The 12,041-nt window shown below is 45.2% G+C and overlaps 1 protein-coding gene across 1 annotated transcript in view; it reads right to left on the reverse strand.

Moving 5' to 3' along the window:
- The window catches only part of VSIG1 (V-set and immunoglobulin domain containing 1), a 104,137-nt gene that overhangs the window by 75,693 nt on the left and 16,403 nt on the right, over positions 1 to 12,041 (reverse strand). The window contains exon 2 of the mRNA XM_086918470.1: positions 5,279 to 5,442. Coding sequence (XP_086774596.1) covers positions 5,279 to 5,442 — 164 coding nt within the window. The remainder of the gene's footprint in view (positions 1 to 5,278; positions 5,443 to 12,041) is intronic.

Consider the following 12,041-nt stretch of genomic DNA (forward strand, 5'->3'; position numbering starts at 1 on the left):
ACACCTACTAGGTACATATTGATGCATCATTGTTCACTCCATCCCCACATGTATAATTGCATTCCTGCTGATGACCTTTCTCTCCCCATCCTGCAGGTGACAGCGCTTACGCATTGCGTGAATATCTACTCACTCCCTACCTCAACCCAGCTACAGCGCAAGAGCAGCGCTACAACAGAGCACACATCAGCACAAGGAATGTGGTGGAGCGTACATTCGGCATCCTCAAGAGTCGCTTCCGAATACTGCACAAGACTGGAGGTGCCTTGCAGTACGACTCAGTGACCTGCTGCCATATCATAGCTGTCTGTGCCATCCTGCACAACATGCCACCCGCAGGGGGATAACCATAGAGGTGGACAGAGAGGATGAACTACGTGCACAGCAACCCCCCCCCAACACCAACAGGCGCATGTGCCCAACACATCAGAAGGCCAACGGAGGCGGACATACATCACACAGCATCATTTCTGAGACAGGTAAGAGAGTGCCTTGACAACAGGATTAGATTTGGAAGGGTTTAATGATCATGAACACCAGACTGGTGCAGAAATAAGTAACTCAAACATTTTGCAGCTGCAGTAGAAATCAAACTTAAATCGTCCCTTCTCAACACGGGCGATGCTTGTGGCACGATAGTTGGCCCATGGTTACGTCTCCATGGATAGTGTGTCTTTGCCACATTTCTACTTGCGTCTGCCGCGTACCCCCAGTCTCTTGTCCTGTGACTCCTCCGCTTCTGCGCGATGGGTGTCAGTGGCTGTTGCGCTGCGCACACTGCGCCTCCTCCCGCTGGTCTCTGGCAGGGAGACGCTGCTCACACTGGAGGCTGCCTCACTCCCCTCATCCACTCCCACACTGCTGACACTGGCTGACTCAGGCTGCAGTTGCTCCACTGCAGTGGTCACCCTCTCAAGGGCCCTTGCCACATCCCCACAATAATGCCCTAGGTCCACTTGCAGGGACACGGATCGGTGGGACAGCACAGCTGTGCTGTTGCACAGCTTATTGATGGCCTTGTTGGTGGAATTCACAGCGAGCATGAACTGCCTGTGACGCCGGCGCTCACTTTGTTGGCCTGTGACTACGGCACGTGTCAGTTCCTGCAGGCATAGCTTGATCTCATTGTTGCCGGCAGCTACAGCAGTGGTGTGCTCACGCACAGCGTCAGTCATATTGCCTAATTTGTTGCACAGTTTTGTCATGGAGAGTTTCATTGCACCCATGTGTCTTCCCTGCAGGCGCTGGACACGCAGCATCCGGGTCTCAACAACTCCGTACCCTTCGGACGGATCCACTGGTCTTGCAGCTGCCCTACCCAGGGGCACCAGTCTGCCTGAAACGCTGACGTGCTGCAGTTTGGGTGGTTGGAGTGACGACAGCCTGGCGTGGGACATTTTGGGGTGCTGAACTCTGCTCTGACTCCATCATGGGCAGGGAGGGAACATCTGCCCTGCGGCTCTGCGGAGTTGTCCGCACTGGTGGTGGTGGTGGCGGTGGTGTCTTTGCCCGCGAGGATGGCGGTGGTGGTGGTGTCTTTGCCCGCGAGGATGGCGGTGGTGGTGGTGGTGTCTTTGTCTGCATGGATGTTGGAGGTGCTGTCCGCGGTGGTGGTGAAGGGGAGGAAATGGCTTCATGTCCCTGTGAGCACTCCGCTTCGCTCAACACTGGTGTCTCAGATATGATGAGGCGGTCACTGTTGTCAGAATCCATGGGGGATGCATCTGTGTGTGAAACAGTGCATAGTTAATAACAAGGTATTGTATGTGAATATAGCATTGTTGTCTCTAAATAAAGCTCTTTTTTGGACAGACTTTTGGCCCTTAGCTGCTGTATTCATGTCATTCACCTCTGTGATCAGACATGCACTCATTTATGTATTGACTACAACTCCCATGGTGCAACACAGTGGTGAGGGTATATGTTTTAGGCACGGCTACATGTGCACTGGGTCCGGCATGGGGGAGTGGGCAGGGATTTACTACACGCTGCATTGCTACGCTGCCATGCATCTTACCTTGTCCTCCTTCCGCAGCTCCAGAGGTGTCCCCACAACAGTTTCGGGTTCTATGGTTGACTCCACTAGGTCCTCCAGGGCTGTGTTAGGTGTCACATTGGATGTGCCCTCACCTGTGCCTGCAGCATCCTTGACCCTCTGCGCAATCCTCTCCTTGGCCCTTTTATGCAGGTCATACCAGCGTTTTTTTAAATCGTCGATGCTGCGGTGGGTGACTCTGCAGGCATTGACCTTGTCCTTGATGCGTAACCATATCTTTCTTTTTTCTGCCTCAGGCACCTTCAGCGACAACTTCCCGAAAAGCTTGTCATTGTTGCTGGTCACACACTCTATCAGGATTTCGAGTTCCTTATCTGAGAACTTGCGCTTTCTCTTTCTGTGTGTGTCCTTTCCCTGCTGGGGGGCCTCCGTCTCCATCTTGACCTACTTGCCTAGTCCCGGTTGCTGCTGGTTCAGTCTGGCTCCTCAGCTCCTGTGCTCTGCCTCCTCCTCTGAGTTCCTCGGGCACTAAATGGAGCATGGGCTGTCCTACTTCCTGGTTGTGATGTCATCAGCGTGCTTCCGATGCGTCGCGTATTTTTACCGTTTTCGCTATTACCGATTTCGCAAATACCGGATTCACTAATACCGAATCGGTATTTGCTACATCGGTATTTGCTAGTCTTGCTAACGTACTTTCGATATTTAATAGCGATTTTTACTGAATCGGTAATTAATACCGATTTCATTGATGCATCGTGGTTTGCATGCCCTTATTAGCGATTCCTTATTTTTCGCTATTAACGACATGTAATACCGATTTTTGATGCATATGCCCCTATGTCTTTTTAGAAATTATCTGACAAAACTGCATTTACAATGCACTATTCAAACATGTTTATTGGGTTTAATAGTATACACTATGATAACAAAACATGCTGTGAAAATTTTGGAATTAGGATTGGCAACCACAGAGAAATGTATAGCAAAACACTGGAGAACATGTAAAATACCTAAACTCGAACGTTGGATACGTGATTACATGCAATGGATGAGGGCAGAATGTGGAGTACGGAGCAAATTGATTCGGGTTGAGCAACATCGGGAAGGTAGGATGATTTGGGGATTTGCGGAGACACAACTCCAGCAGCTATTAGATGATACTACACAAACACCTGGAGATGTAATGATTGCTAATTAAGACTGTGCACTCTTGTAACAATCATAAGAGCTTGTGTTGGTCATGAATGTAAATGGACATCTGCATCTCTTATGGTGTAATTGGATGATAATACTCATACATTGGATGTTTGTATAATTTGCTCACACGGTCCCACTGGAAAAGGAATGGGATGGGGGGTATTGTTAAATAACACTTTTTGTGCTATAAAACATAATAGAAATATATTTTAAAACATTTAAAAAAAAATCTGCTGTACACCCATGTCACTCTGGTTGTTGAGAACCATGAGCTGTTATAGTAGCTGTCAAGAATGTTACCCTTAAGATTGCACTTTTTAGAAGTTCCTTATGTTTTACCTTTTTGATCCAACTACAGACAAGGGACTCAGTTCACAATATGTGTTGTGCAGGAAAGCTCAGTCAGTCAGAAATCTAAACGCTCAAAGTTTTAACTTCACCGGTGGGTCAGGCATCTTAGTAAATCTACCGTGAGTGGTCCTCTGTCTTTGTAGTTCCTTGTCCCTCGCTGTGAAGAGAAGCTTCCTCAATATCTTGTTGTGGCTCCCTTGTCTGCAATGGCTTCAACCTTCTACCAGCCATGAGCAGAGAAGGGACTCACAACACAGGAAAGGAAAGGACTAAAGAGGTCGGTCTATGCAGGTGATCCCAATCACCGGCCTCGGGGGAGATTTTCTATGACACCAATCACTCCAGTAGGACTTGGGAGCAGGAATAGTCTGCTGCATTCCTACCATCCATGGACTGGTTGACCATCATTAGAATATGGACTCATTCTGATTCCATAGAGTGACCAAAGAATATCGGTGTTAGCTGTTGTCATGAATGGGCCAGAGATGAAAGGTTCCCACCTGTCTTCCTGTGCGAGGATCCAAAAAAGATCCATTAACAGACTTTCGGGCAAATTGAAAAAATGTGTGATTAGATGGCGCTGTTATGTAGGACCATAGCCTCACGGTCCCTGAACATTCAGGGGAATATTTACAATAAAGTGGCAAAGCGTGTCATTAAGCTAAGAAGGCTAATGACACACTGTCACTTTAGAAACGCAGGGCTGCACCATATTTATTAAAATATGGTGCAGCCCTGCATTTCACCCTACGCTGGCGCTAACTTTAGCTGCCTAGGACCAATGCAGGCACACTCGCACGATAGTGCAAGGATGCCTGTGTTGAGGGGAAGATTGTTTATGTGCAGGAAGTTCCTCCTTCCTGCTCATAAACAATCTTTAAAGCACACATAGAAGTTGCAAAACGGCATTTAAAAAAAATTATTGGTAAAGTGCAGGAATGGTGACCTTCCTGCACATAAACAATTATAGGCAATTTGCTGTTTCTATATGTGCTACACAAGGCAGCACACATGGAAACAGCAAAAACAAGGAGAAATAAAGCATTTATCCTCGTTTCACCTGTTTAAGGCCAGATTTTTTCCTTGTAAATAGGGGGCAGCGTCAAAATCAATGGGTGTTGTAGTGGAACGCCCACCGCAAACACCCATTACCCTCCCCTTTCACGCTAAATACAGAGTGAAAGGGTGCCTTATTTACAAGGCAGCTCTAAGCCATATTAAGTGGCTAAATGCTGCCTGGTAAATAATGCAAGGCCCCTATCACCATCACAACGTCACTAACAGTGACGTTGTGGTAGCGATAGGGACTTGTAAATATGCCCCTCAAAGTCAAAGGCCTAAGTTTATGCTGCTCACTTTGTTTACTGTCTGACAACTTAACGCTTACACTTGAATCAGTTCCCATTCTTGCGGTACAGCAGGCAGGCTCACCATTGGTGCACAAGAGCTCTGATCCAAGTCTAAATTTGCAGGATCCCCTTGATGACTTTTATGCATAAATACATTGTATTTAGTCACTGAAATTGGTCAATGGCTATTCTGAAAAGTCGGCCTTGGAAACTGGCCTTCGGAGGATGCCATGAGTCACTGAAAGTGGACCATGTACACCAAGGCCACAAATATACAGGTCAAAACACAACTCCAAGAATCCATTTTTTTCTAACAACAGAGTATCACTGTTAACTAGCCAGTTGGCAGCTGTGTTTACTGAGTAGTTAATATGGATCTTACGGGTTTTGGTGTCTGTGAATAATGTTCAAGGAAGCTCCATTCAACCACAAGCCCCTTTCCGATAGGGGCAATAGATGCATAGGTGCAGTAGAGAGTCGCATTTCCACCGGCGGTCACGTTGATGTTCGGATATGGAGTAGTGATCAGCATGCAGACAGCAGAGCCTGAAAAACAGAAGACAAGACCAGGATAACTCACTGCACCACAAGTACTAAATGTATCAGACAATTTCATTGAAAACATAATTTTTGGTTCATTGAGGTACCTATTTTGGACAAACTAACAGACATCATCAGTGGTACTGTGAGTCAACGTTGGAAACCCTACAAGGCATGTCAATGAATAGGGTTCCAGATAACCCTAAGCCACCAGGCTGCTTTCAGCCCTGGGCCTTCCTTTTACACATCCTTCTTGTCAAGTGCTTTACTTCTATTAGTTCAAGAGAATGTAATCAATATAAAATTCCCAGAAAACTCTGTTGTTTTCATTAAAACCCCCATGGTCTGTCCTGCTACCATGGAGTCATCTGGTAACCCCACTCAAACAGGCTATCATTGCATTATGTTATCTTTGTCCGTTCACCATGTTTGGGCATTTTCAGAATTCACACTGCTGGAGAGAGGGGCCAGACGTTTTCTACCAGAGGTTCCACAATATCTCAGATAAAAGCCTAATGCCTCAAAGAATCCTCGCTCACCATTTAGTACATTTGAGGAACACAACTTTATTAAATTATGTATTGAATTGAACACAAGCCTCGAATAATAGTGGAGTAAATGCTCCACTATGCTCAAGTATAGTACCTCCAACTTCATAACACAATTATCTTTCAATCCTATTTCACTGCAGTCAGGTGATGTCTCTTCACACACATGTTCAGCTATCAGACCTGGCTATACTCTCCTCAACGTACAAGTGCAACCCTCAAGATGCTGCAGTCCAATGGTTGTCTGCCTGTTGCGGGTCTGTTGTGGCTAGGTCTCCCACTTGTGCAGCAGGGTACCTGTGAAGTGGAGCCCGGATATCTGTAGGGCATGAAGTGATGGGTAACAATGTATCAAATATTTCAGAGCGGCTCTGACATCTCAAAAGGTTCTCCAGCAATTCGGTGGTTTGTGTCACCATCGAGCTCCCCCGGCATGTCGCCGCTCTACTTTTCGCAGCAACAGAGCTAGTGCGGCATATTTCCAATGCTGTTTGGAAATGTTTTTTTACATATCCCAGCAGTGCCACCACTGGGGATGCTACCCACCCAACCTCAATCATTTTGCTGAGCATGGCAACAGATCATTCCAATATCTGGTGATCCCTGGATAGTCCCATACTAAATGTGCCAAACTTGCATCCACAGTCCAACATCGTTTGAAGGAAGAGTTGTCATCCGACCACAATTTGTTTAATGTCTTCGGTGTGTAATACTCTGATTGGATTGAGCGAGCCTGTGCCTGCCACATGCAGATATGTTTTTCTTTTGTAGGTAGCATTATTTCCATTGTTCGCTCGATATCGCCGGGCACAGTTCCAGTGCCCCCTGTCATGACAGTCAGTTTGTGATAGTCAGTATGTACCAGGTCTGACATTACAATGCTATACATGACAATAACTAGTTTGAGTGATGTGGTATTATTAATGATAGGTCAATAGTCGCCTCTCTAGTGGCTTCTTAGGGTATGATTTTGAATTTCTCTTTGATTGTTCTGCATAACCTATGATAGAGGTATGTGGAACGTGGGCCTCTACTCTGATATTCCTCTAGGGTTGTAATCATACCCTCTAAGTACACATTCCCTAATTTTAATAGCTTCTGCTTCAGGAGTCACTTTGCGGCAACTTCCTCACAGGCTAGGGTCTTTCAGCAATGAGACAAACGGCAAATACTTCTATACCACCTATTTGAGCAAGTCTCTACATGTCCAGTTAGAACACTCTAGTGTTTGTATTTGCTTATGGACACTAATTGGCTTGTTCATAGTTTTCATGGTTATAGTGGACAGTGAGTATCGTGTGCCCAGCCCATTTTCTAGGGTACCGGCTGGTACCTGTCTATCATTATGAAACCAGTAGTGTGCAAACTGTGCCTACGCCACCAGATACTATATATTTCAACGTTTGGAACAGAGATTCCCTCCCCCGATTATAAGGTAGGTTCAGCAGGATCTTCCACTGTGTTTCCAGCCCAATTGTTATCATCATTGCATTTCGCTGGAGTTTGTCAGAGATCTTACGATTCAGTGGGAGTGGAATGTTCTGGAACAGACATAACAATTGAGGCAGTACAACCACTTTCATAATGGCGATTTGCCCAGTCCCAGATATGTGTATTTATAAAGCTCACTATCACCTCCAATGGTATTCTCATACTGAGTAGATAGATGTGTGTACTTAGCTATGTCTATGGCAGGTTCATTAATTGAAAAGCCTGGTCTCCAGCTACTTGCCGAATTCAAGAAGAGAGGAGGAGGCTCTGGTGATGAGTCGGAGGTCGTTTCAAACTTTAGAAGCGATATAAGTGAACACCCGCCCTCCTGATCTGGGTCTGTGCATGTGTGGGATGGTTGTGAATAGGAGTCCTGCGGAGCAGAGGTGTCAAGGTGGTTGGTGTGAGGAGATTAAACTGTTCAGGTAGGTGGGGCCCAAGTTGTACAGTGCTTTGTTGGGGAGTTTGAAATTAGTGAGTTTGTGTACCGGGAGCCAGTGGAGCTCCCTGAGGTGTGGTGTGATGCAGGTTCTGAATTGGAGGTTGAGGATGAGTCTAGCTGCCAAGTCCTGGATGGTTTGTAGTCTTCTGGGTAGTTTCTTGGTGATCAACATGCTTGTGACCAGGGCATGAGTGATGATTTTTCTAGTGTTTCTTGGGCGCCATTTCAAGATGTTCTGTAGCATCTTTAGGGTGTGGTGGTAGGATGGTTTCTTGAGAAGGGGCGTGAAGGTGGAATGTGTCCAGGTATCCAGGAATGTGGCTGAGTTGATGGCGGCATTAAGGAAAGGTGTTAGTTCTTCGCTGATCCTTTGGTGAGTATGGTGGTGGCAAGGGTCAGATGGGGCCAGAGTGCATGTCCCCGACTGGATGGCAGCAGTGGTTTCAGCAGCCTTTTCCACTTTTCTACCCTACTGGTGATATTATCTAGACACCTACCTTAGTTTTCTGTAACTATTACATCTGAAGCTCAGTGGTATTGAATGCCCAAGTAGCGAATCAGTGTCTCACATTACTGGATTGGATAGTCCATTGAGGGACATCCGGTGTCTCCAGTCAAGGGTATCATTAATGACATTGTCCAGCTAATGGCGAGGCACGACTTGCCTCTGCATACTATTATCTCCCTAATTAGTGCATAAGGGAGGTTTCTGGGTTCTACACCAGAACTATGATGTCATCTGCATAGGCAGAAACTAGAATTCTGCATTGGCCAAATGTTATTCCCTTTTCACTGTGGAATTCCCTTGGCATACTGAGCAAGCGTTCTAGTGCCAGGGCAAATAGGATTGGCGACAAGGGGCATCTCTGCTTTTTTTATGGCAATATGCACAGACTCTAGTGTTAACTCTGATTTTATCTACTGATAAGGGGCATAGGAGTTTAAGCCACCTCACCATATTGCGCCAGAGGCCCATAACATCCAAAACTGTGAATTGGAAATGCCACTCCATAGAATTAAAGGCCTTAGCTGCGTCTAGAAACACAGCTACTGCACGCAAGCCAGGGTCTATTTGATGTATAACAGCAAATACCATCTGCAAATTATTCACCATATCCCCTTGTTTAAAACCAGATTAGTCTGGCAGCAGTAAGCTATGTAGTAAAGGGAGTAGCCGGGCAGCTATCAGATTTGCTAGTATTTTATTATCAATATTAAATAATGAAAGTGGTTTGTAAGAATTGTAGACATGTGGGGCTTTGCCGGGTTTTAATACTATGATGACCGTAACCGCTGCCAAGCAGGGTGGCGACTCTCCTTGAGACAGGGCCTCTTTACAGATAAGAAGCTTGAAGGGCACTAACTCATTTATGTATTTTATATAAAACTTACATGTCAGTCCATCACTCCCCAGGGCCCTACCGTTCTTTAGGCTTTAAATTGCATTTTTAATTCCATCAAGCGTGATGGGCAGGTAAAATATATCACGCTCATCTCTCTCTGCCCATGCCAGTGTGCCCCTTTCTAAATAGCCTCTCTAGACTCCAAAAGCCCATTTAATCTTACAGTTCCGAGCAGCATGGAGAAAACACATGTAGTATTCCCTCTGGGTGGTGATTCTTAGGACAGATGATCCGAATGTCCGGCGCAGCCCAAGGTGGTCTCACAATATGGCCAATGTAGCGCAAGGTCTTTCACCCTTGTTGCAGATTCTAGAAGACACATATTTGCTAAGGAACCTGATTGCCCTGTCTGCCTCCTCCATATGTTCTTATTGCGTAAAATGCATATCTTCCATGTGATGTGGGCAAACGGTGGTACTGTGCATCTATTTCAATTGTTGCAGTAATAATCAGAGGTGTGTACCCAGACAGTATGGGTTATGTAGTAGTTGAATTTCTATAAGGGAACTTTATAGCCTGGCTTGGGCATTAGATATGACAAAAGTCCTTTAGTTTTAATTGACAATTAGGTTTTGCTGATTTTATGGAACGTTTAAACAAAGACCCTAACAAAGGTCATTATTTACACTTTGGTATCACACACTGTTCAATGGATCCACCCCGTCCATCTATGTATAACAGCCCCATTAATTAACCCTCCAGCTCTGTGTCCTCGTTGAGCACCACCTTGAACACAAAATACTAAAAACAACACCTCAAAAAGGAAAGAGGGGACTGGATACAAAGTATAGTGGAGAAGAAAGAGGGGAAAACATCAAAATAATATAAAGACGGGAAAGCATGAAAAAAAGTTATAGGCTAAAAAGAGGATGGAATATAAGGGGACAGGAAAGGAACTACAAATACAGACCACCTTGTCCTGAAAACCAGTACACTACATAATCTTTCCACATCACCTTAAGATGTGACCATTAGAGATAGATTCAAGCAGAGTAGCTCTCAAATCTCAGCTGCTTGCAGGGCCAAGGGCCACAACCCACAGAGGGGTCGAGCATCTGATTTCCGTCCGCCCCAGTAAGGTTTTAAAATGTGCGGGAGTCGACAGTGCCACCGCAATGCCCAGGTGCGAAATGTATTTGTGTGTTTTTGATTTTACACAATTGTTGCCTCTTCCATTGTATTGAGCCACCAAAGTCTGGGAGAAGTAGGATGATTTTATTATACGGTTGAGGGAAACTTTCATTGCAGCTGCTTATTCCAACCATGGCTCTCTGAGGCCAGAGAAGTAAACAATGACCACAGAGCTCCCACCATCTGAAGTCACAGCTCTTTTGCAAGTCTTAGATGGTTGTCCGTAAGATTAGCGTTAATCTAATCTAATCTTAATATTAATCATTTCCAGAAAACACGGGCACTAGATTCAATCACGGTTGTAGGATGTAGCTCTTTCGTTATGAAGGTCACTCAAAGTCAAAGTGGCTTCCTTAGATGCAGACCGGCCATGTGCATTTCTACTGCTGTCAAGGTTGAGGGGAAGAGTCAGGGACATGTTACGGATTTCGGGGGCCCTGGGCCAAACGTATTTTGGGGCCTCTGTTTGGAGAAGTTTTGAATTCAAGACTCCTTTTCAGCTCTTTAAGTCACTCTTTGGCCCAGTCACTGACAGTGCACAGGCACACTGCTCCAAATTCTAAATATATTTACATCTAATATTCAGGGTAAGTGATGTGCTTTTTCAATGAGGCAACACAGCAGCACCCGCCAAGACCGGCCTGGCCGTACAGGGCATCAGGCGTTTCCCCGGCAGGCTGGAAGAGTGCGGGGGAACAGTTTTGTTACTGAGGACCAGTTTTGTAGCAGTACAGCAGTTGGGAAAGCAGCCGCCGCAGAGTTCCTTGTATATCCAGTAGTTTTGAGGATAACTGGTGATTAGTGTAAGGACATGTACCATGCAAATCACAGAGCAGTATTTTCTGTGCATAGCTTAGTGGGTTACTGCTTTTGTTACAGAGGCCCTTTTGTTACTCTACGGTTCATAAGTTAGAATCACAATCTAGCCCAGTGAGTTATGAAGTGTGATCAAACAGCTACATGCAAACTACATGGAACAAGTTAGAAAGTTTTTTTTTTTAGTCTTTCATTATCCTAATATTGCTAATAAGGGTTTGTTTGGGTTAGAAATACATTCTTATTAGTAAATCCATCCCAAACAACTGAGTTATGTTCTGAATCCTGGGTTTGTGCTTCTCCACACCAAGCACTCTTAAAAAATGCCGACCAGTATGGATGACGTGAATCCTACACCTTGTATTTCCCTTTGTAACATTTTCTATACACTGATTTAGACAACTATTATTCATTGTCTCTGTATTTGTGTGTAATAAAAATTGCTCCGACACCCTACACTGGTATGTGAGGTGCTATAAAATAAATGAAATACATTTGAGGGATGGGCTATGGAGAGATGATATGCACTGTTGGAGGAGGATAGTAAGAGAATCATTGCAAGGCTACAAAAAAGATTGTTGTATCAGGTGCACTGTAAGGTCATCATTTACTATACTTTAAGCTAATACAATTGAATATATCATGAAAACTGTGTTGTAGGATGCGCCTCTTTTGCCCAACTTTTCTTGGTGGGGGAACCCCCAAACCCTCCTTGTAGTGGTCAAGCTCACTTACTGCACTCGCTATGCACAGTACGAGGGCTGGTCTGACAAC

This window comes from Lissotriton vulgaris, chromosome 4_1, assembly GCF_964263255.1.
Source record: "Lissotriton vulgaris chromosome 4_1, aLisVul1.2, whole genome shotgun sequence".
NCBI lineage: Eukaryota > Metazoa > Chordata > Amphibia > Caudata > Salamandridae > Lissotriton > Lissotriton vulgaris.